Source organism: Mastomys coucha, unplaced genomic scaffold, assembly GCF_008632895.1.
Source record: "Mastomys coucha isolate ucsf_1 unplaced genomic scaffold, UCSF_Mcou_1 pScaffold20, whole genome shotgun sequence".
Lineage (NCBI taxonomy): Eukaryota > Metazoa > Chordata > Mammalia > Rodentia > Muridae > Mastomys > Mastomys coucha.
The window spans coordinates 45,036,457-45,058,351 of NW_022196903.1; the positions used below are offsets into that span (position 1 = coordinate 45,036,457).

The following is a 21,895-nucleotide window of genomic DNA, read 5'->3' on the forward strand; positions in this document are numbered from 1 at the left end:
CCTCCCCCTCCCTTTCCCCCCCTCTATCTGTGCAAGCTTGATACACTGGAGATAGAGCCGCCACCCTGGGTTCTGAGCAGCCCAGATTTCCTTTACCTAGCATTCTTGTTTTTGTTTTTGGTTTTGGTTTTTGATTTTGTTGTTGTTGTTGTTTTGGATTTTTTGTTTTGTTTTGTTTTTTGTTTTTTTGAGACAGGGTTTCTCTGTTTAGCCCTGGCTGTCCTAGAACTCACTCTGTAGACCAGACTGGCCTCGAACTCAGAAATCTGCCTCCCTCTGCCTCCCAAATGCTGGGTTTAAAGGCGTGCGCCACCACCGCCCGGCTTACCCAGCATTCTTGATCAGTTTCTTAAAATTGACACCTTTTCTTACTGTCTCTTTAAGCAAGTCATGTTCACTCCCCAAAGTGCAGGCTTCTCTTTGGCCGGATGGACAAACTAGTGAGGGAGGCTCAGGGTTTTGTTCCATGCTTGTTCAGATCCTTGAATGTGCCTTAGTTGGAAGACATTAGTGACCCTCTTCCCATCTTTGCAACAGAGAGCTATGGCATGTTGCATAGGCTTCATGAGAGCCAGCATGGTCTCACAGGAGACCACCTCACCTTACCTCTTCATCACGATAAATGGGAGGGGGCTGGAGAGATGGCTCAGTGGTTAAGAGCACTAACTGCTCTTCCAGAGGTCCTAAGTTCAATTCCCAGCAATGACATGTGGCTCACAACCATCTATAATGGGATCTGATGCCCTCTTCTGGTGTGTCTGAAGGTAACAACAATGTGCTCATATACATAAAATAAATAAATAAATCTTAAATGGGAATGACAACCAAATGTACATGTAGTCTATTCTCTAGGGCAAAGATCACACTTAGCAAGAATGCACAGTTACAATGAGCAAGCTGCTCATCTGCCAGTCTCAGCAACTGTCACAGTGGCTCCTACTGCCCAGAGCCAGATCCTAGACACTCTGTTCCCCTCTGCCACCCTGTCCTCTCTCTTTCTACCAGGGCATACCTCATGAGGACTCACCAAACTGGCCATCCTGTTTCACAAACAGCTCCATGATGCCATAGGCAATGGTGGTGGCAGCAGGGATCTCCAGCACTACGTTGGTATCCGTGGTGACAGTCCCATCCTCCATTGCTGACACCTGTGGATGACATGTTCCTACTTATATACGCAGGCACTCCTGGCTTCTTCCTGTCAACGTCTATGTCCAGCCTCCTAGGAATGCTGGGAAATATCCACAGAGCTAGGGAAGAAGGAGGAGACAGCTGGCACTGATATTGGGTGGCATGGATAAGATGCCAGAGCATGGGGTAGGAAGCTACACACCAGAACTACTATGCTTTGGCAACAATATACCATATTACACCACTGTGGTCCCATAATGCTGTGATTAATGGAACCAAAATATTCCTATCTCCTAGTGCCATCATGCGCAGTCTACCATCACTGCAGAAGGCATCACTCATGTCTGTGGTGACACTGCTAGCAGGCCCCCTTGTGCACCTACAGTCACTGTCAGTATGGAATACCAGATCATTATAAATAACTATGCCATCGGCTCATGTACACTAGACTGGATCTTTAACATTGCATTTTACAGTACTTTAGATTATAGTTTTTATAAGAAGGAAGGAAGGAAACTGTGTGCTGAGTTAGGCTGGCAATAGCCTCATGCATCTCCCGTTCACTGCATCCCTAGGGCACACCATGAATCTCTTCAGATATCCAGGACTGTATAAGTTATTCTCCAGTGTGACACGACCACCAACAACATCATCAAGTGCTGTGTAACTCAGAGTACAGCTATGTATGACTGCAGATAAGATAAATAAGATTCATTTCCAATTCCTTCTCCAGATTCAAGTAACAACTTTGAAATCTCATTGAAAATCCCAACAGGATAAAGCTGGTCTGGGAAGCCCTCACTGAGTCGTTCACACACTTATGGGTGGTGCTCAGGGCACAGACAAAGCTGAGATGACAAGGCCATAGGCAAGGCTCTGGGAAACAGACAGGAGGAAGGTGGATGGACAGGGCTGGGCTGTCAAGCATCAAAGAGCCCTTCCTGCAGTCCCCCAGGGACAGGAAGCTGGAGGTCTCCTTGTTGGCCAAACACTGGAGACAGACAACAGCTTAGCCATCTTCCCCTGGTCCAAGTATTTGCATTGAACCAAGAAGCAGCAGCAGCTGGGCTCCAACTCTCAGAACCAGACCTTCAGCAACTGGAAACCATGGGCAGAAGTGTCAGCAGGGCCAGCTGAAGTCACCTCCATCAGTCCATCAGGTCCCCTTTTCCCCCTCTGCTGTTCAGCCTGCTCACCAGCATACCCAGCAGTCCCAGCTATAGACTTACAGCCACACCTCACCCAGCCCACTGCCAAATACAACCCTCCTGTGTCTTCTAGAATAAGCCAGTGCTACCAAGAAGATTATAAGCCCCGTGGCCAGCTGAGAGTGGCCAGCTGAGGGTGGCCAGCTGAGGGGACACGGTTTAAGCAGATAGCTGTCTACTTCTCTCATTCTAGAACACCCTAGGATCAGCTTGGAGCCTGGAAGTAATAGACAGACAGAAAGACAGACAGGCAGGCAGGCAGGCAGGCAGGCAGGCAGGCAGGCAGACAGACAAGTTCTCTTGTTCCTGGCCTGGCTAGTGTCTGACTAAACTTCCTTAAAGGAAGCTCTCTACTTCCATTAAGGGCCGTGTCGGGCCCAGGCCTAGCTAGCCACTAGAGTTCCATTGCCACAGATTGAGAGACAGACATAACTGACATGATCTGGTGAGATTCAGACTAGGAGTACTCTTTCCTGGCATTCTAATAAGCCTGAAGCAAGCCTGGAGCCAGCAGCTCCAAGAGGAAGAAACCTCAACTACCTAGGAAGGAGGGAGGCTCACAATACCTTCAAGCCTCACAGGAACTGAGGCCAGCTGCCTCAAAGAGCTTAGTTACATGAACCAGGGATGTCTTGTTCACTAGAGCTAGCTTGAGCCCGTCCCATTCCTCACTCTCTACAGGAAGAGTTCTGACTGAGGAAGACCCTCGAAAAAGGGCCCGTGGGGAAAGTTCTCCATGCTGAGGTGTGGCACCTGTATAGTCTTGGTCTGGATCCCCACCATGCCTCCGCACGTCTCCTCCGACTGCACATGCTCAGAAATCACACACTTCTGCGTTGTCACGATCTTCTGCGTCAGCACACACAGGACCTCGTTCCTGCTCTCTAGTACCTGCTGGAGCACCAGGTTGTCCATATTAACTGTTCTGAAAAAGAAAATTGGTCAGGGGTAACCCTGTGCCCCCAGGGAGACCGAGGCAGGGACCAGAAAATCCTCCTGCAGCTAGAAAAGGGAAGAGTAGGTTTCATTAATTTCCTGGTGATGAGAGCAGAGGCAGGTTACCTAGAATGGCTTCGGCCAAGCTCTCCTGAGGCCACTCAGACCAGCTGAGGGACAGGCTGGGCACTGGAAGAAGTGCCAAGGAATTATATACTCTTCATCACAAAGTCCCCAACATTCACACTGGCTTCAGTGAAGAACAATGGAAAGCCATGCTGCAGGACAGCTGCCACCCAGTCTTCTGGGTGAGGCTGGGTTGAGTAGAAGAGTGGCAGACATCATGGCAGACACATGCCCTCTTCTGAAGCACGGGGTCATTCTGATGAGAGGCACAGTGGCTTCTCACTGGGGAGAGGCACAGGTTAATGCGCAGGCTGTATCAGGAGATCAGACTGGAACCCCGATGGGACTACAAGAAGAAAGGATAACCTCTGTGGGGTTTCTATCACAGAGACAGAAGCCATTTGGTATAGACTGCCCCGGGCCACCCAGCTGAGACCACCCAGTTCCCCATGTGAAAAATTGGTTCTGAGCCACTTAAAATTCTGTATAATTTCAAGGTCAGGCCACAGTTCCGGCTATATATTGATGCTTAAGCCAATGATGAGATAAGCTCCCTGGAGACCCCAGTTAGCATCACATAATCCTCCCGTGGCTATGGGAGGGCAGGAAAAGCACCAGGTCCCAGTTGCAGTTGACATGGGAAGAAAAAGGCTCATCCTGTGCTTCCAAGACATCTGAGGTTAGTCACCTGCAGGTTCAGCACCCCTCCCTGGCCACAAAGGGGCAGATGGTCCATCCTAGGTAAATTTAGGGTTCCCAGGATTTTGGAAACAACCCTGAAATGGACAAACTAACTGGCCAGGGTACTAATGAGCCCACGATACACATATAAATAGAGATACATAGTGACTTATCCATAATATGGGACTGGTCACCATGGAAGGAGTCAGCTCTGACATATGCTACGACATGAAAAAGGAACAACTTTAACCCTCATACTAAGCAATATCAGCCACCAAAAAGGGACGAACACTATAAGATTCCATATTTAGGGATGATCTAGAATAGATAAATTCACAATGATAGTGAAGACTGCAGTACTGAGGCTGGGGGATGGGAGAAATCAGGAAAAATTAATTGCTCACTGGCTACAGAGTTCTGCTTGGAGGAGGTGAAAAATTCCAGAGACAGATAGAGCTGATGGTTACACAACAGAGAGAGTGTATTTAATACCAACAAATCACACACTTGAATGGCAGACTTGCAAATTTTATATTTTCCCACAGTAAAAAGAAAGACATTCAGAACACTGGTCAGTCTCCCACTAGGCAGACTGTATTCCAGTGCAAAAGTACTGCAATATCCATGTGGGACAAAATGGACCATTAACAAAACTGCTGGCCAGCGCGCTAGAGGGTGGCTGTACTGGGAAAGCATGACTGAGCTGGAGCCTAGCACCAATGTAAAATGCCCACAGTGGTGCATGTGAGATTACAGCCCACAGTAGTGCATGTCTGTAATCTCAGATCTGGAGAAGCAGGGACAAGAGGACTCTTGGAGCTAACTGGCTACCCAGTTCAGCCAAACCAGTGAGCTCCAAGTTCACTGAGAGACTGCTTCCAAAAGCATCGTGAGGTGATCATGAAAGACACTTGATGTCAACCTCCAGTCTCCATCTCCATCCACACCTACATTGTATGTGTATCTGTACACACACGTATGCATACAGACGTGTACACACCACATAGTTAACTGTGAGGCTAATTCCAGGAAGAAGCAAGGACAGGGAGCTGCCCTCCCCCGGCCAACCTGGAGGGAATTGGGTCACCTGAATTCACATTGTGGCTCTCTCATGAAAAGCCGTTGTATACAATGTCCTCAGCATGGGTTGTTTGAAGGGGTAATGAGCAGTCAGCTTATGCCACACTAAGGGTGTGCCATAAAACATTCCAGCCAATTTCCCAATAAGGTCTACAGAACAAAGCGTCTATATGTGCAGTTCCTGGGAACTGTGGACCATTTCACTGGGTTAGGGGTAGATTCCTTTATCACTCACCTACTTAAAAGCCTTTAAGGGCTCTGCCTCAACTCCTCACCCAGGTTCTACAACTCCATGACCATGTCCTTGCCTCCTATTCTACTAACCTCACCTTCAAGCCTTTCCTCTATGCCTTCAAGAAGCCATGAAATGCCAAGTCAAAGCCCTGACACTTCATCCCTGCCTACCTTATCTTAGACATGTTCATCACCTCTTCAGGCTGCTGAGCTCTGTACACTGGCCCCATGTACTCTGTACTCTGGCCCCATGGTGCAGCTGAGATGGCAAGCACCCTTCCCCACCACTGTTTCTCTGGCTTTTTCTTTTCTCCATTCATTGCCAGCACCATCAGTCTAGAATAGAAGCTCCACGGAGTTGGGGACTGTGCCTGCCATGTTCTGCTGATCTCAGAGCTGGATTAGCACTGAGCACCCAGAATAGACTCAGGGAACATTCTGTGAATAAATGAATATGTAAATTCCATCTGTTTCTTCCTTGTCGATTTGCTTCTATAATGTATGAGTGCTCAGGTGTGTGTGTGTGTGTGTGTGTGTGTGAAAAAAGTAGTATGTCACCTATACTGACCAAGTGCATAGGAAAGGCCAATGGTGTAGCTGTCTCTGTGGACATTCACTATCACTGGACCAGAACTGGACAAAGTCCATGAAAAGATGCTTAAACAGAGAGCCAAGTTCTACAAAGAATAGAAGGAAAAGGAGATAAACACCAGAAACACAAAGAAATGAAGTCAACTCATATAACCCATTAAACTGAAAAGAAGGAGCTAGAGTGCCAAGGAGCACTGGCTGCTCCTACAGAGGACCTGGGTTCAGTTCCCAGCAGCACCCACATGGCACCTCACAACCACCTAGAACTCCAGGTCTGCAGCATGCAATGCCCACCACTGGCCCCTGCAAGCACCCATACCCATGGAGCACAGGAACTCACACCGGCTCACACACATACACACAGATGTAAAAGGAAATCATTTTCAAACATAAAGTGGGCAATGCACTCTGAGAGGAAACCATGAGGCATGGCTCTGAAGACAATGAAGAAGCAATGGGGACCTAAATAACACTGAGTGTGAGCGCAGGTGCCTGTAATCCCAGTACTCAGGAAGCTGAGGCAGAAGGATTACTATAAGTTTAAGGCCAGCCTGGGCTCATAGTGAGTTCTAGGCCAGCCTTAGCTATCGAGTAAGAGAAATAGAAGAAAGCTAAAGAGAAAGGGAAGGAGACTGAGGAGAACAGGGGACGAGAGGGAGAGACGCGATAGTGCTGGGCGAATGTGAGCACAGAGCCCCCCACTGTATGGCCCTCTCACAGTACCTCGGGAGCTTTGTATCTTAGTTAGGTGTCTAGGAGTTAAAGAACCTACTGTGTGCTCCTACAACCTCCAGAATCCAAGTTGGAACTGTCACGCTAGACGCTTAGACAGCTTGGAGTCCAGCCTCTTAGAAGTTCAGGCCCTTGGGAGCAGCGGCTGCCATAGCAACAAGCTGACATCCACTTCCAGTTTCTATACAGGAACCATACCTGGTGCCCCCGCCACATGGTACAACTTTGGGACTGCGTCCCCCTGTACACTGGGAGCTGAAAAAGGTCCCAGCTGTTTCCCGTGGTTCTAGAACATGAGTACCAGTGACCCTGGACCCCGCCACTACCTGGCCACGCCTGCCCTTGCCTGGTTGGGACTGGGGAAGGTACTCACCATAGGGCAGTACCTGCTGGTACAAAAAGCTCTGGCATCAACCAGCTTCATCTCGAAGGACCGCGGGACAGCTCATCAGCATTTCTCATCTCCCACAGCCTCTACCAGTGTGGTAAGCTGTATGTCATACAGAGCTTGCTCTGTGTGACCTATAAACATGCTAAACAGCCTTCAGATACCAAACGAGTCCCAAATACCAAAATCATGAGTTCCAGGACCATGCCTGCTCAATTCAAGGAGCCCAGGAAAGGTCTTTCCACACATGTAACCTGCATATGGACCAACACAGCTAAGGACATCTCACTGTAATCTCTGGCCTTCTCAACATAAAAAGAATGAGACAATGCCATTGCCAAAGCCATTGTCACTGCTGAAAAAAAAAATGCATCTAGACCCTAAACTCTATGAACATGGCTACCAGTGCCACAAGTACAAGCATCAACTGCAGTTACCCCAGTGGACCTTAGGAAGTCCCCCTTTGTGTTCCAAAACCTCAAACCACAATTTCCAGTATAACAGACTCACCAATATATACAATATATACAGCAGCACCAGTGCTCACCATGTAGAGCCAAAGATGTTCCTACACTACTACATGTGACTACTAGTGCCCGAGACTAAGGCATTTCCCATGTCTGTCCTGTGAATCCCATGTCACCCACAGAGGTCACAGGTATCACTGCCATTGGTGTCAACCACCTGCACTTACTCTGAGGGATCTGGAGAGAACTGAATCTCACACCTCCAAGATGGCAGCCGCCATCACAGTCAGGGCTCTGCCATCAGGGCTTGGCTCTGTGGAGCCTGAAGATACAGATCCTGTGTCCTTATGTGTTTATGAGACTTCATGTCCTCCACAGAGACACAAAAGGACCTTCATGAACCTCCACAATCTCTACTACTAGAGCCCCCATAAGTATGCTGACATCAGTCAAAACCAGCAAAATCGCAAAAGCACTCCAGCCAATGCAAAAACAGTCCAATGGAACTTGTCATTTCCCACACCTTAAACAATAAAGCTGTCCCTACAAAAGCTTCTTCAACAGCCCTTCTGTAAAGAGAAACTCTCTACAGACTGGGTATAGATGGAGCATGCCTCAAGAGAGCCAAAGCAATAGGTGACAAGCCCACAGCCATGTCACACTGGCTAGGGAGAAGCTCCCTGCGTTTTCTCTGAGATCAGGAGCAAGGCAGGGATGCCCAGGCTACACTCCTATATAACGAGCAAGAGGAAGAGAAGACAAGTTACATTAGGCACTTGTGCAGATGGTGTGATTTTACGTGGAGATAAACTGAACTGCCAAGCAGCTGCCCGATGAAGCCCATCACTTTGTATATTAAACTAAAATATCAATTTCCAAAAAAAAAAAAAAAAACTGTTAGAACTTACAAACAAATTCAGTAAAATGACAAGACAAAAAAGCCAATACACAAAAGCTAGCACCATTTTTATACCACAATAATGAAATTCTGGCACAGAAAAAGCAGTCCCATTAGTGAAATTCTGGCACAGAAATTAAGAAAGCAGTCCCATGCAGCCAAGGGTGATGGTTCACACCTGTAATCTCAACTCATGGGAAGCCAGGCCAGAAAAAGTGCCACAAAGTCAAGGTCAGCCTGAGCTGCACAGTGAGTTCTATGCCAGCATGTGTGAGACCCTTCTTCACAGAAATAGAAAAAAAACACAACTAATGTTTGTGTAAGTCCAAGAATAATCAAAACAATCTTGAAGAAAACACTTCCATCCAAAACGCACTACAAAGCTGGGGGTGTGCACACCTGTAAACGCATTGCCTGGGAAGCTGAGGCAGGAGGACGGTGAGTTCAAGGCCCACCTGAGCTACACAATACATTTCATCTAGCCTGGCCTATAAGACCCAGAATGGACAGATGGAGGAACTAGCTGTCTAACTCACTAACTGTAAAGCTATAGTGATTCTAACAGCATAGTGTTTGCTGAAAACCCAACACAAAAACCCATGGAATTGGCCAGAGAGTGCAGAAATTAATCTATATTCAAACAGCCACCTGATTTTCAACAAAGGTGCCAAGAATATACAACAGAAGAATATACAATAGAGAAGACAGTGTCTTTGATAACCTGCTGGCAAAGTTAGTTATACATAGGCAAAAACAATTCAATCCCCTTTTCTCCCTATGTAAGTCAACTGAAAATGGACCAAGTCCTGATAGTAAGCCTGAAACTATGACAGCAAGAAGACAGAGAAACCCTTCAAGACATCAGTCAGTAAAGGCAATGACTTGTTTTAGACAAGACTCCAAAAGCCCAGACAAAAGGAAAAAGAGACATGCAGGTCTCTGTCAGACTAAAAGCATCTATGAAGCCAAGGAGACAAACAGCCTAGAGTGTGAGGAGTGTCTGTCAGCTATTCTTCCACTGGTAGCCACATCCAGAATACATAGGAGCTCAGAATGCTGAATACCACAAAAACAATGTCACTTAAAAATGGGCTGTAAAGCCGAACAGAGAGAAAATCAACAAACCTATAAACAAATGTTCAGTCTCCCTCATCCAGGGAAACACAAGGGAAGCCACCATGGGATATCATTACCCCTAGTGACTCTTGCACAGCTGAGAGGATATAAGTTATTACAGACACTATGGGAAACTAAAAATAAAACTGTTATAGTATCCAACAGTTCTGCTGCTATCCAAGACAGATGATGCTGTTATCCAAGGAAGGGGGAAGATGCACCTCCACACTTATTACAGTAGTATTTACAACTAAAGCAGAGCCAGCATAGACCACTCTTAACAGGTGGGGATTTAAAGCATCCGAGAGCTATCCACAAGTGGACGAGTATTTGGTTATAAAATGAAACCATGTCATTTTCACCAGCATAGATGTTAACTAGAGGACAATACATAAGTAAAATTAGCCTGACCCAGAAGGACAAATGCTACATGTTCTCACTCATTTGTGGTGAACCTAAGCCACCCTCATCAGAATAGAATAGAGTCATAGTTACTGGGGGCTGGGAAGGGAGGTGGGGATAGAAAGAAACCCAAAGGCTAGAGAGCTGGCTCAGCATACTGCCCTTGTGGAGAATTTGGATTTTGTTCCCAACCTCTATGTTGGACCCTCATAGCTTCCAGCAATTCAAGCTTCAGGGTTTCTGACAACCTTCCCTGGCATCCAGGGACACCCACCATAGTGTACATGCATGTAGCACACACACACACATACACACACTAAGAGGAATTGCTTCTAGACCTTCACCACATGGTTGACTATTAAAACACTGTAATCTATTGACATACTTAGAAATGACTGGGAGAGTGTGCAATGCTTCGTTCTTGAAGAAACAGTTGTGTGCTTCACCCTGATTTGCATATCATACATTATGCTATATGTACTAAATACCTTCAATTTATTTCAATAAAGATGCACAAATACTGGGTCGCAATCCTTAACACCTGTTTTTAATAGGGTGGTGTATACATGTGAGTTTTCCCAGGCCACTGTGCTTTGGCCCAGTTGACAGAGTTTAAAGTTAAGAACCAGCATGCCCACCTGTCAGAATACACATTGAACCCAGCTGTCCCTAACATTCTCTTCCAGCTGCCACCTCTCAGCAGGTCACTGGAAATGGGTTTAGTCTGGGAGACTTAAAGTGTGGGCTCATGCTCACTTGACCATACACATCAGAGAGAGAGAGAGGAATTGTTAAAGGACTCGGCAAGATTCTGAAGTGACCAGGCTCTTTGGAAATCACCACTTCATTACACTGCCATGTTCCCACTAGACTGCAAAGCTTTTTAAAGCTAATGTTAAGCTGTACAATCATGAGGACCTGAGTGTGTCATCCTAGCCCAGGAGAGCAAAGAAATGGAGGAAGTAAGGGCAGGGGTAGAAGAGGAACACGGGAATATTTCTGGGCCCTTGACCACTTAGCCAGAGAACCTACCCTACTTAACCCAATATCTACTACTGCCTAGGCACAGGAGTAAAGATTCTAAAACTGACTGTAGGCTGGGGGCAGTGAGGAGCAAGACAGCCAAGATCAATTGGTAATGTCTGCATAGGCGTGAACGGATACAGTCATGAATAGTCAGATGCAATGTGATATCTGTTCATAGACAGAACGTACACAGGCAGGTTACAGAACCCCGATTGTCTGGGACAGCAGTAGCAGCAATACCATCAGGCAACCATCTTCTGATACTGATTTAAAGGCCACTGACTTGACAGAATTCTAAAAACCAGGAAGCAACAACAGGGCAAACTCATTGTGCAGAACTGCTAAGGGACTGAATTAATGTTTGACATTGTCCCAGAAATAAGGTGGGGACATTAAAATGAGCCTATTAAGTGGTCAGCTTTGAACATATATACACAGTAGCAACGCTGAATGGATTCAATAGGTTATATTTATATATACACACATTATGTAACAACAATAATTAAAGAGGTCTTGGGAGGAGTTGGAAGGGGGAAGTGGAAACTATGTGAATACAGCATACACGTAGCAAATTCTCCAAATTAATTTAATTAAAAAAAACCACAAATGGCAGAAGGAAAAAAGTTATTCAACAAAAACAAAGAGCCTGTCACTGCAAGAGTCGTAGGCCCACAGAAATGTAGATCATATTGATGATTAAAGCTATGGTAGTTGGTGTGTTCCTCCCAAAGGGCTCTGATTCATTAGCTACACCTACAGATAAAGAGAGGCAGATACATGGGTACACACCAGGTAGGAAACATCGTTTCTAAGCTCCCTGAGGCTGCCTCCTGACACATCACAAGTGGGAATCCTACTGAGTTTTTTTTTTTAACTTTTATTGCATTATGATGAGAAAAGTTACATGATTTCAATTTATCTGAATTTGTTAATATTTAAAAACATTTTAAGTAAATAGAATTGTATCACATTCTTGTTTCCCTTTTGTACCCCAACTCCTCCCAGAGAATCCCCCTTCAATGCCTACAATATTTTTTGTCATACTCTTTAAAATTTATAAAATATTATAACAATATAAGTGAGTATTATAAAAGTTGTTTGATATAAAACAACAATCAATTTAACAGTCTATGTAGATGCTTGTCTACAGCAATACTGAAAATACATACATTTTTCTCAATATAAATTTTAAATAACTCCAAACACATTAACTGTGTATTTCAAAATAATATATCACTACTAGTATTTTCTTAAATGAACATAAATATATAAAGTCTTTTTGTTTGTTTGTTTGTTTGTTTTGTATTTAGTAGAGCTTAAAATCTTGGCTCTTACTGTGGTACAAGCCCAAAATAAGAACAATTTTTAGACATTGGGTTTCATTGTAATAAAGCTGTACTTCAATGACCCTCACATCACCAAAGGATTTTACCTCCATCATAGCTAAGCTGAGAGTTGACAGTTCTGCTGCACCAAGGAATGACTTGTAGGCACGATTTTTGCATACAGACTTTTTGCTATGGTCCAAGCTATTTGACTTGAGTGAATGAATTTATTCTCAGCCCACAGAGAACAGGTTACATTCATTTAAGAAATGGTGTGTATATTAAGATGGTCTATCCATAAAGTCATTCACCAACTGTTTCAATGAACAATGGTTCTGCTTGGAGGATGGCACAGACATTAGCTGAGGATAAAAATTTGGTTCATTGGCTGTGATAATCTCAGAGAAAGAGTAACTTATAAAGTCCTCTTCTTCAAACTTGATTCAAGAGTTACAAACTTCATTCAGTCTCACTCTTTGTTGTTCTCTTACAAGCCACCTCCCAATTTAATTGTCTACGTTTCTTTTGGGTATATAAGTACTTTTGAAATATGTAAGCTGTTCTGAAAACCATAGTATAGTGTAAAAACATGAAATAAACAATACTACTAATAGAGAGGCTGAAATACGAGAAGCAAGATTTCAAGACCCTTATGTTGTACACAGCAAGACACTGTCACAAACAAGCTGAAAGTATATATGGATTGTACAATATTGGACCTATTTCTCCAATTACCAAATTAGAGAGAACATTGGATGACAATCAACAAATTTCTAATTCCTCATATTTTTGGATTTCAATCAATTAGGATATGTTGGTAAAATTAATTTTCATATTAAGATATTAAGAAAAAGTAATTGTCACTTCCTGTTGTTTTTGTTGTAAGAGGTGGAATTAGGTTTGTGTGGGTTTGTTGAAAGATTATTTTCTTGCTTCTTCTAGGGTGTAGTTTTGCTCCTTGTGTTGATGTTTTCCATCTATTATCCTTTGTAGGGCTGGATTTGTAGAAAGGTATCGAGTAAATTTTGTTTTGTCATGGAATATCTTGTTTTCTCCATCTGTGGTAATTGAGAGTTTTGCTGGGTATAGTAGCCTGGGCTGGCATTTGTGTTCTTTGAGGTCTGTATGACATCTGCCCAGGATCTTCTAGCTTTCATAGTCTCTGGGGAGAACTCTGGTGTAATTCCGATAGGCCTGCCTTTATATGTTACTTGACCTTTTTCCTTTACTCTTTTTAAAATTCTTTGTTTGTTTAGTGCATTTGGTGTTTTGATTATTATATGACAGGAGTAATTTCTTTTCTGGTCCAGTCTATTTGGAGTTCTGTAGGCTTCTTGTATGTTCATGGGCATCTCTTTCTTTGGATTAGGGAAGCTTTCTTCTATAATTTTGTTGAAGATATTTACTGGCCTTGGGAGTCTTCACTCTCTTCTATACTTACTATCCTTAGGTTTGGTCTTCTCATTGCGTCCTGGATTTCCTGGATGTTCTGGGTTAGGAGCTTTTTGCTTTTTACATTTTATTTGACTGTTGTGTCAATGTTTTCTATGGTGTCTTCTGCCCCTGAGATTCTTTCTTCTATCTCTTGTATTCTGTTGGTGATACTTGCATCTATGACTCCTGATCTCTTTCCTAGGTTTTCTATCTCCAGGGTTGTCTCCCTTTTGAATTCTTTATTGTTTCTATTTCCATTTTTAGATCCTGGATGGTTTTGTTCACTTCCTTCACCCATTTGATTGTGTTTTCCTGTAGTTCTTTAAGGGATTTTTGTGCTTCCTCTTGAAGGGCTTCTAGCTGTTTACCTGTGTTCTCCTGTATTTCTTTAAGGAAGTTATTTATGTCCTTCTTAATGTCCTCTATCATCATCATGAGAAGTGATTTTGAACCCAAATCTTGCTTTTCCAGTGTGATGGTGTGTTCAGGACTTGCTATGGTGGGAGAATTGGGTTCTGATGATGCCAAGTAACCTTGGTTTCTATTGCTTATGTTCTTACACTTACCTCCTGCCATCTGGTTATCTCTACTGCTACCTGCCCTGGCTAAATCAGACTGGGGCTCGTCCTTCCTGTGATCCTTGCTTATGTCAGAACTCCTCAGGGTCAAGCTGTCTCTGTGATCCTGTGATTCTGGGATCCTGGGACCATGGGCTAATTAAAGCGCCTGGGAGTACAGCTTCCTCTGGGAATTATGGGACTCGCTGCAGAGTCTGCGCCCAAGGTCTGCCAGGGCACCAGCCTAGACAGACTGGAAGGAACCAGTGCCACTGATCTAGTGGAGTTCCTGTGTCCCTGAGCCCCACTGGTCCTAGATATTCCCAGTGTTGTAACAGATGTGTCCTCCTCACCTCTGATCCTTAGGACCTTGGGTGTGTCAGAGCACCTGGGAGTGGAGCTTCCTCTGGGTGTTGTGGGACTGGCTGCAGAATTTGCACCCAAGGTTTGCTTAGGGCACTGGCCCAAACAGACTGGAAGTAACCAGTGCCACTGGGCTAGTGGAGTTCCTGTGTGCCTGAGTCCCGCTGGTCCCAGTTACTCCCAGTGTTGGGACCTTCTCAACTCTGATCCTTAGGATCCTCCATTACATTTTTCTTAAGGCCTGGGGACCAATTCCAGGTATTGAAACCCAGGAAACACTATATTTGGGAGATTTTTCTTCCTCTTAAAAAGCATCACAAGTAACAAGTCATTTGTCTATGCCTGGACCTTGTTGTCTGTAACATAAGCTGACATTTGCAACTGAGAAAACTTGGGCTGTTGAGACAACAGCAGGTGAGGATGCCACCAGGGGTGGGGGTGGGGGGTCAGCACAAATGCTGAGCTAACCTCTTGGCTAAGCAAGACTCCTTCCTCGGAGTGGTTCCTTACGTGGGGTAAGAAATGTTCTTTGCAACAAGACACCCTAACTGTTATTAACTTACTGTTATTCTTATTTCGCAGAGAGGTACAAAGCAGAGAACTCACAGATCAAGGACTCAAGGGACACAGGTCATTGGGATAGATAAGATCTCAGCACAACTCTGCATTGCCCAATCTGGAACCCTGCCCTCACCTTCCCTTTCACTCCTGAGCTGGGCTATGTACAGCTTAATGCATATTTGCTCCTTAACAAATTATCTTTCTGCTTGGCTCCCTATGAGAGCTCCCAGAATACTGGCAGTGGCTCCTCCTGAAGCAGCCACCCACTGGGCACTGAGGACACACTGGTGGTCCCCACTGGAACCATGAAAAGGTCCTTGCATCAGTTAGCCTTCCCCCAGTCTGCTGTGACAGCTGCAATAGATCAGCTTCCATGCAAGAGGGAAAGAAGGGAAATTCTGACTTGAGGGTAGTGTTTTGGCTCAGGACTTCCACCATTTCACTCTATCAGTGCTTGGCCCTATCACTGTGTAGTGTCACATGGAACCAGTATGTGGTGGGTGAATCCTGTCCTCTCATGGGAGCCAGAAAGTTAGGTGAAAAGGGGAGGAACAGAGGCCCCAAAATAGCCCCTGAGGATATGCTTCCAATAACCTAACTCCCATCATCCCTAGTAACATCACAATCTTGGAACCTAGCCTTTAATGCATGGACTTAGACCCAAGATACAACAACCCGGAGCAAGGGACAGAAAATTCTAGAAACCTCATCTACTGTGACCTGAAACTCTCATTTCCAACATACGGTCATCTCCTTACTGCTTTTCATGGTTTCAGTTACCTGAAGTCAACCACAATCCAAAATTACTAAATTGTCACTGTTCTGAGGAATGAGGACTATCCTGCAGACACAGCTCAGCTATGAATCATCCTTTATACAGTGTATCTGCCATGTATATGCTACTCAGTCAAGAGTCACCCAGACACAACCTCAGTTACCAAATCGGCTTTTGATGCCCCAATGGTTGTGTTCAAGTAACTTCCATTTTACTTAACAATGACATCCCAAGGAGACTGATGATGACAACTTGGATCTACCAAAAAGATGCTCTAGCATGCTTCCTTTTATGGGGAGTGGAAGTTCTCTAAAGAAAACAAAGAGCATGTGCTAAGACCAACAGTAAGGCAACTCCACCTGGAAACAGTGAAAGGGAAACAGTGCTAATCTTGTCAGTATCGAACTACAAAGTTGTTCCCATGGTAAGGAGAGGTCGTCAGCTGTTCATCTCACTTCCTCTGATGACACAGGCTGCTATCAAGGACATCACCCTAAGAAGGATGGGTACAGCATATGAGAGAGCCTCACCCTAAGAAGGATGGGTACAGCACATAAGAGAGCCATTTGCATAACTGTGCAGTGAGTCACAGTTTAATTACAGTGCTTACTAACAGACAGTTATATGGTTGCAGTATAATTGTTCTATCAGTAGTTCATCCTTTACTAGGCCTGGTTTATAGTTCAAGCTTTACTGTATGTGTGTGCCTATGTACACACGTGTGCATGACAAAAAGAGAGTCAACAGGGGGTTAGTGTTATGCTGTTTTATCATACATTGGAAACCTTAGACCATGTCCCCTGAAGTTAAAAAAGTATGGCTGTGGTGAAAAACCTCTCTCCCTCTCTCTCTCTCTCTCTCTCCCTCTCTCTTTCTCTCTCTCTCTCTCTCTCTCTCTCTCTCTCTCTCTCTCTCTCTCTCTCTCTCTCTCTCTCTCTCTCTGTGTGTGTGTGTGTGTGTGTGTGTGTCTCCAAGTTGTGAAGATAAAAATGGCTCCATGTTTGTAAATCACAAGAAGAATTAAAGCTGTGGCATGATGTTAACTGCACATGATTCTCCAAGTGCCTGGACTGCCTCCCATACACATACCACACCTGCTCTAACGCATCCATCTCCGGCATCTTATCTTTGTCACACAGAGAGACTGAAAGGGCAAAATGACTAAGCAATTACAGATGCTCAACCTTTTAAGCTGTGCAATTAATTAACTGCCACCAGGTGATGCAGAACAGCAAGCCAAGAAGATGAGAAGCTGGATGAAGCTGAGCAAAGAGGTGAATGCCTGAACTGCCTCTTGAGGGTTTTCTTCCTTTTCAAGCTCTGCACATAGCAGCTGGATTGGAAAAACCACATGGTTTATGGGTCTAGCCTTAAATCATGAGTCCAGGCAAACTAATTAATTTCTGAATTCAAGTCCTCATATGTAAAATGAAGATAAACCAATTATTCTTTCAACCGAGCAATGCTCATCATGCTGCCAGAGCGCAATGCTCATGCTGCCATGAGCAAGAGGTGCATGGCAGGATAGACATGTGGAGGTTGAGGAACTCAGGGCAAATGAGCTTTCAGCACATCCAGCACCCCAACAGGAGGGTGAGGATATAGCTTTTAAGGGGGACATTGGGTCTAGGCTAGGACATGAAGAATAGTTAGGAACTGGCAGAGTGTGACAGGAAGAAAAGGCTGTGTAGATGGAAGAGTGAAGAAGCCTCCAGATATGACCCAGATGGAAGACTGCCTAGTGTTTGACTCTAAGGAACTGTGACAGTCCTGAAGTCAGGTGACAGGCCCAAGGGTTGAGGGGGACACGGAGAGCAATAGTGCTACAGAGAAAATGTTGGACTGTGTGGCTAAGAGGAAATATAGACCACTTCCTGGGGATGCAGCACACATAGGAATATGAGCTGGCAAGGGTAGTGACAAGAGGAGGAACCAGACATCTCTGGGCCAGAGGTGGGCGGACACAAGCTCAAAAAGAAGGGTCAGGAAGCTGGGTCAATGAGAACACACAAAACTGGTACTTAAGAGTATGAAGCACCTGGTAAGAGATGGTGTAAAATAGGTGAGGAGGAATGGCACCCCATCCCAGCTTTTGGTGGATCCATCTGAACACTGCTCACCATGAAGCTCCATGGAGGAACTGAAAAAGAATACAGGAAATACAAAGGTGGGTACTGTCACCATTCCAGACATTGGAAAGCACAGGCGTGGGCTGGGGATTAGCAAACACCTGCCATAGGATTCCAGCTTGTGACTCTACCCAGACAACTCAGCTATGGGCACCAGCTCATTGCCTGGCACTTTCCTCCAGAGAAACAAAAGATACAAGGGGGTGGGTCATAAATGCCACATCAGCATCTCTGAGGCTAGCATAACCCTAGTCACCCACTCTCCTGACTTCTAAGCACCACAGCTCCTGTCCCATCTCAGCATCTAGCTCTCCCTAGACTTGGTAACCAGGCTCTACCATGTCAGAAGTGAACCCACTCACTACCATGGTGAAAGAACTACGGGAACTTGCCACGTGCCAGAAGCAGTGGCATAGGCTCTGGACATGTTTTCATCTAATTCTCACAAAAGCACAAAGTCCATTATGATAATGAAGTTCAAGGCAATGAAGGCAGAAGAAGATGGCTCTTGGGTATTGGTTCTGAGTAAAAATGGTTTAAGTAGGGTTTGATGGCACATGCTTTTAATACCAGGAGATCTCTGGGTTTCAACCCACACTGGTCTACAAAGCAAGTTCCAGAATAATCAAGGCTGTATAGAGAAATCTTATCTAGGATAGGAAAGGAAAAGGGAAGGGGAAGAGGAAGGAAAAGGAAGAAAAGATGTTTTTCTGAGTGTCTTTTACCACAATGGCATTAGTAGGGAGCAATGAAGCTATTAGTTGGGAACTAGGTCACTTTTACTATGTTAAATGGAATAAGGCAAGCATTTAGCAATGGGCCTTACAACTGGGCTGTAGAGGGTAACCAACAGTCTAGGTGACAATCGAAATGTCTGGCCAATGGCTCTAGAAGATCTTAATACTGGGATCCTGAGATTTTACTTGGTCTCTTAAGACCCATAAGTGACATATATTTATTACATTATTCCTTAGGTTCTGTTATTCCATAATTTCCACAATTATTTCTTCATTTTAAAAAATTAGCCTTCTAGATGTATATATCTCTAACCTTAGTACTTGGGAGGCAGGCAGTTGAGCTACATAGTAAAATCTTAGCTCTCTCTCTCTCTCTCTCTCTCTCTCTCTCTCTCTCACACACACACACACACACACACACACACACACACACACACACACACACATTGAACCTAGTTTATCACCCAACCATGGGTCTAAAAACAGCTGCTAACACTAAGAAACAGCCATAGGTATCTCTGCTAGCCACACCAATCCTAGACCTCCCTAGCTCATTCCCTTCCCTAACTCTGCCCTTCCCTAGCTCATCACACCCATACTGCCCCTGAAGGAGAAGCAGAGAAAAGGGAGAATGAAGGAAGAGTGTGAGCAAGCTGAGGAACACACAAGACAAATGCTTGGCTAGCACATGCTCTGCAAGCCACAGGGAAATGAATCCAGTAGAAAAGAAAGACACCTCCAGTTTTGTACACACATTCCTTTTGTAAAGCAAAACATGACCACTTTGAGAAAACACCTAAGCCAAATAAGTGTGCACACTGAACCAGTGCTCCTGAAAGTCATTTATCTCCTCTACGAAGGTCAAACACCACAACAGGGTTCTGTCATTTTCTAATGTGTACAAAATTTGTAGCTAGGCTGACTTGCTATCATTTCAAAATATTCTGAACAATTGTGAATGTTTATCATTGCCACATCCATGATGTATCAATTTATATAATTAATGGGGAGTTCTTCAAGAACAGATTTTCTAATTGCATGTACACCTAGACAACTGTAAGCAGCTTGCATTGCTGGCACACACCTTTAATCCCAGCACTTGGGAGGCAGAGGGAGGCAATTTCTGAGTTTGAGGCCAGCCTGGTCTACAGAGTGAGTTCCAGGACAGTCAGGGCTACACAGAGAAACCCTGTCTCGGAAAACAAACAAACAAACAAACAATAAATAAATACATAAATAAATAAATAATAAAAGTTGGATGTGTCTTAATAGTAACAATCAACTCAAACCTCAGGTATCCAAAGAAATAAAAGATAAAACAAAACAAACAAATAAACAAAACAAAACCCTCTCTGCTGCCATAGCTAGAAGCAAGGACCAACCTCAAAGGAAAAGATCTGGAGTGTGCCCACTCACATCTAGACATTTCAGAGTGAGCTCCCAAAGACCATTGAGCCTTGGAAGACTGAGGCCAGAGGCTGGCATGGCTTACTATGTCCGTCCAAGTTATTTACCAAGAATGAGGTTCTCCAGATTTTGGGAGAGTTGAGGCAATAATGAGTTTGCCGGCAGAGGTGGTGTGAGGTAGAGCTGTTACACTGAGACAGTGACAAGTGCCAGCTGGATGACAGAAGACATCGAAAAAACCTTTATAGAGAGCTGTAATGAAATAACACTAGATACAAAGACTAAAACACAAATCTGAGTTGCTATGAGAATTCTTGATGCATTTGTTAGTCTCCATTTAAAGAAATTGGAGGCAAGGTCAGTATAGTACCCATCAAGAATTTTAAAGCTAAACCTAAGGCTCATTAAAAAGCAACCAGCTCCTAGTACCTATAAGCATGATTCTCCAAATTCCAAATGGATCTATTAAATATATGGGTATAGTTTTTAACGAGAGAATGGAGTTTAAGATCTGGCAACACAATGAATACTTGGAGATTTATTTTTCTTTCTTCTGGTGCTGCCTAGATCAACCACGGGGCCTCAAGCAAGCTCAGCAAGTGAACTACACCACACACTACACACCAGCTCTAATACTTGAGGGTTTTAGAGCCTATAAAATTTGTATATAGGTGATAGCTTATCTATACAACTGAAATAAAAATGGGTGGCTGCTTGAGAACATTCAGTATTGAGGCATCACTCCTTACTGTGCCCAAGGCCACAGCTGCATCCACAGCATATTATCAATCCTGATGATGTTCCAGGAGTCCAAAGACAGCCCAGGCAGACCACACGATAAGGATTTATTACCCTAACATGACATCACAGGAATGCTAGCTTGATTGGCATCTGTCTTGAGGCTGGGAAAGTACCTCTCCTTCCTTCTCATGTAGCTCACCCTTAGCTCTCAGCAAAGAGTGGCACATAGTAGGACTCAGTGATAAAGCACCTCCTGGGGTTCCAGGTACTGTGTCTTTTTTTCTGTTTTGCAGTATTCGGGGTGGAAAGGCAGGCCTTCACATGCTGATTATGCATTCTACCCTGGCTGTATCCTGACATGGATGATCCTCATGTCTCAGCTATTACTCCCCAGACCGTTCCTTCTCCATCACACCTGCAGTTGACGAGTGAACTGTCTTCCCCGGTGATCTCAGCCTGTCCAAGTATAACCAAGGCAGCAGGCCTGACTCTTCACAAGCACCTGCTGAAGACCGGGCCCAATCCCATGCTTCACCCAGCAACACCCTCAGGGGTACTCCACATCACACCTAAACCACTTTTATTTTCACCAATTCAAGCAAGATTTAGAGAAAGAAAAGGAGGCTTGGGACCAAGAAAATTAGTTGAATGCCAGCTGCGGCACCCAGCTTGAGCTTTCTGGGAACAAATGATTCCACTTTCCTGGGCCGTGATTCCCTCAGCACTAGAGCAGTCAACAGTGCAGAGTCCCAGTGCAAGGCAATAAATGCCCACTGCCTCATAGTAGGTGCCTGATGGTCCTCCCCTTCTCCCTTTCTGTTCCCACTTACAGCTTTTTCATGAAAGGCTA

At 44.6% G+C, this 21,895-nt stretch overlaps 1 protein-coding gene across 5 annotated transcripts in view; it reads right to left on the reverse strand.

Moving 5' to 3' along the window:
• Gsdme (gasdermin E) overlaps positions 1 to 21,895 on the reverse strand; it is a 51,472-nt gene that overhangs the window by 19,798 nt on the left and 9,779 nt on the right. For all 5 annotated transcript variants that reach the window (XM_031381868.1, XM_031381871.1, XM_031381873.1 and 2 more), the window contains 2 exons: positions 3,093 to 3,264; positions 1,028 to 1,148 (listed from right to left, as the gene is read on the reverse strand). In XM_031381868.1, coding sequence (XP_031237728.1) covers positions 1,028 to 1,148; positions 3,093 to 3,264 — 293 coding nt within the window. The remainder of the gene's footprint in view (positions 1 to 1,027; positions 1,149 to 3,092; positions 3,265 to 21,895) is intronic.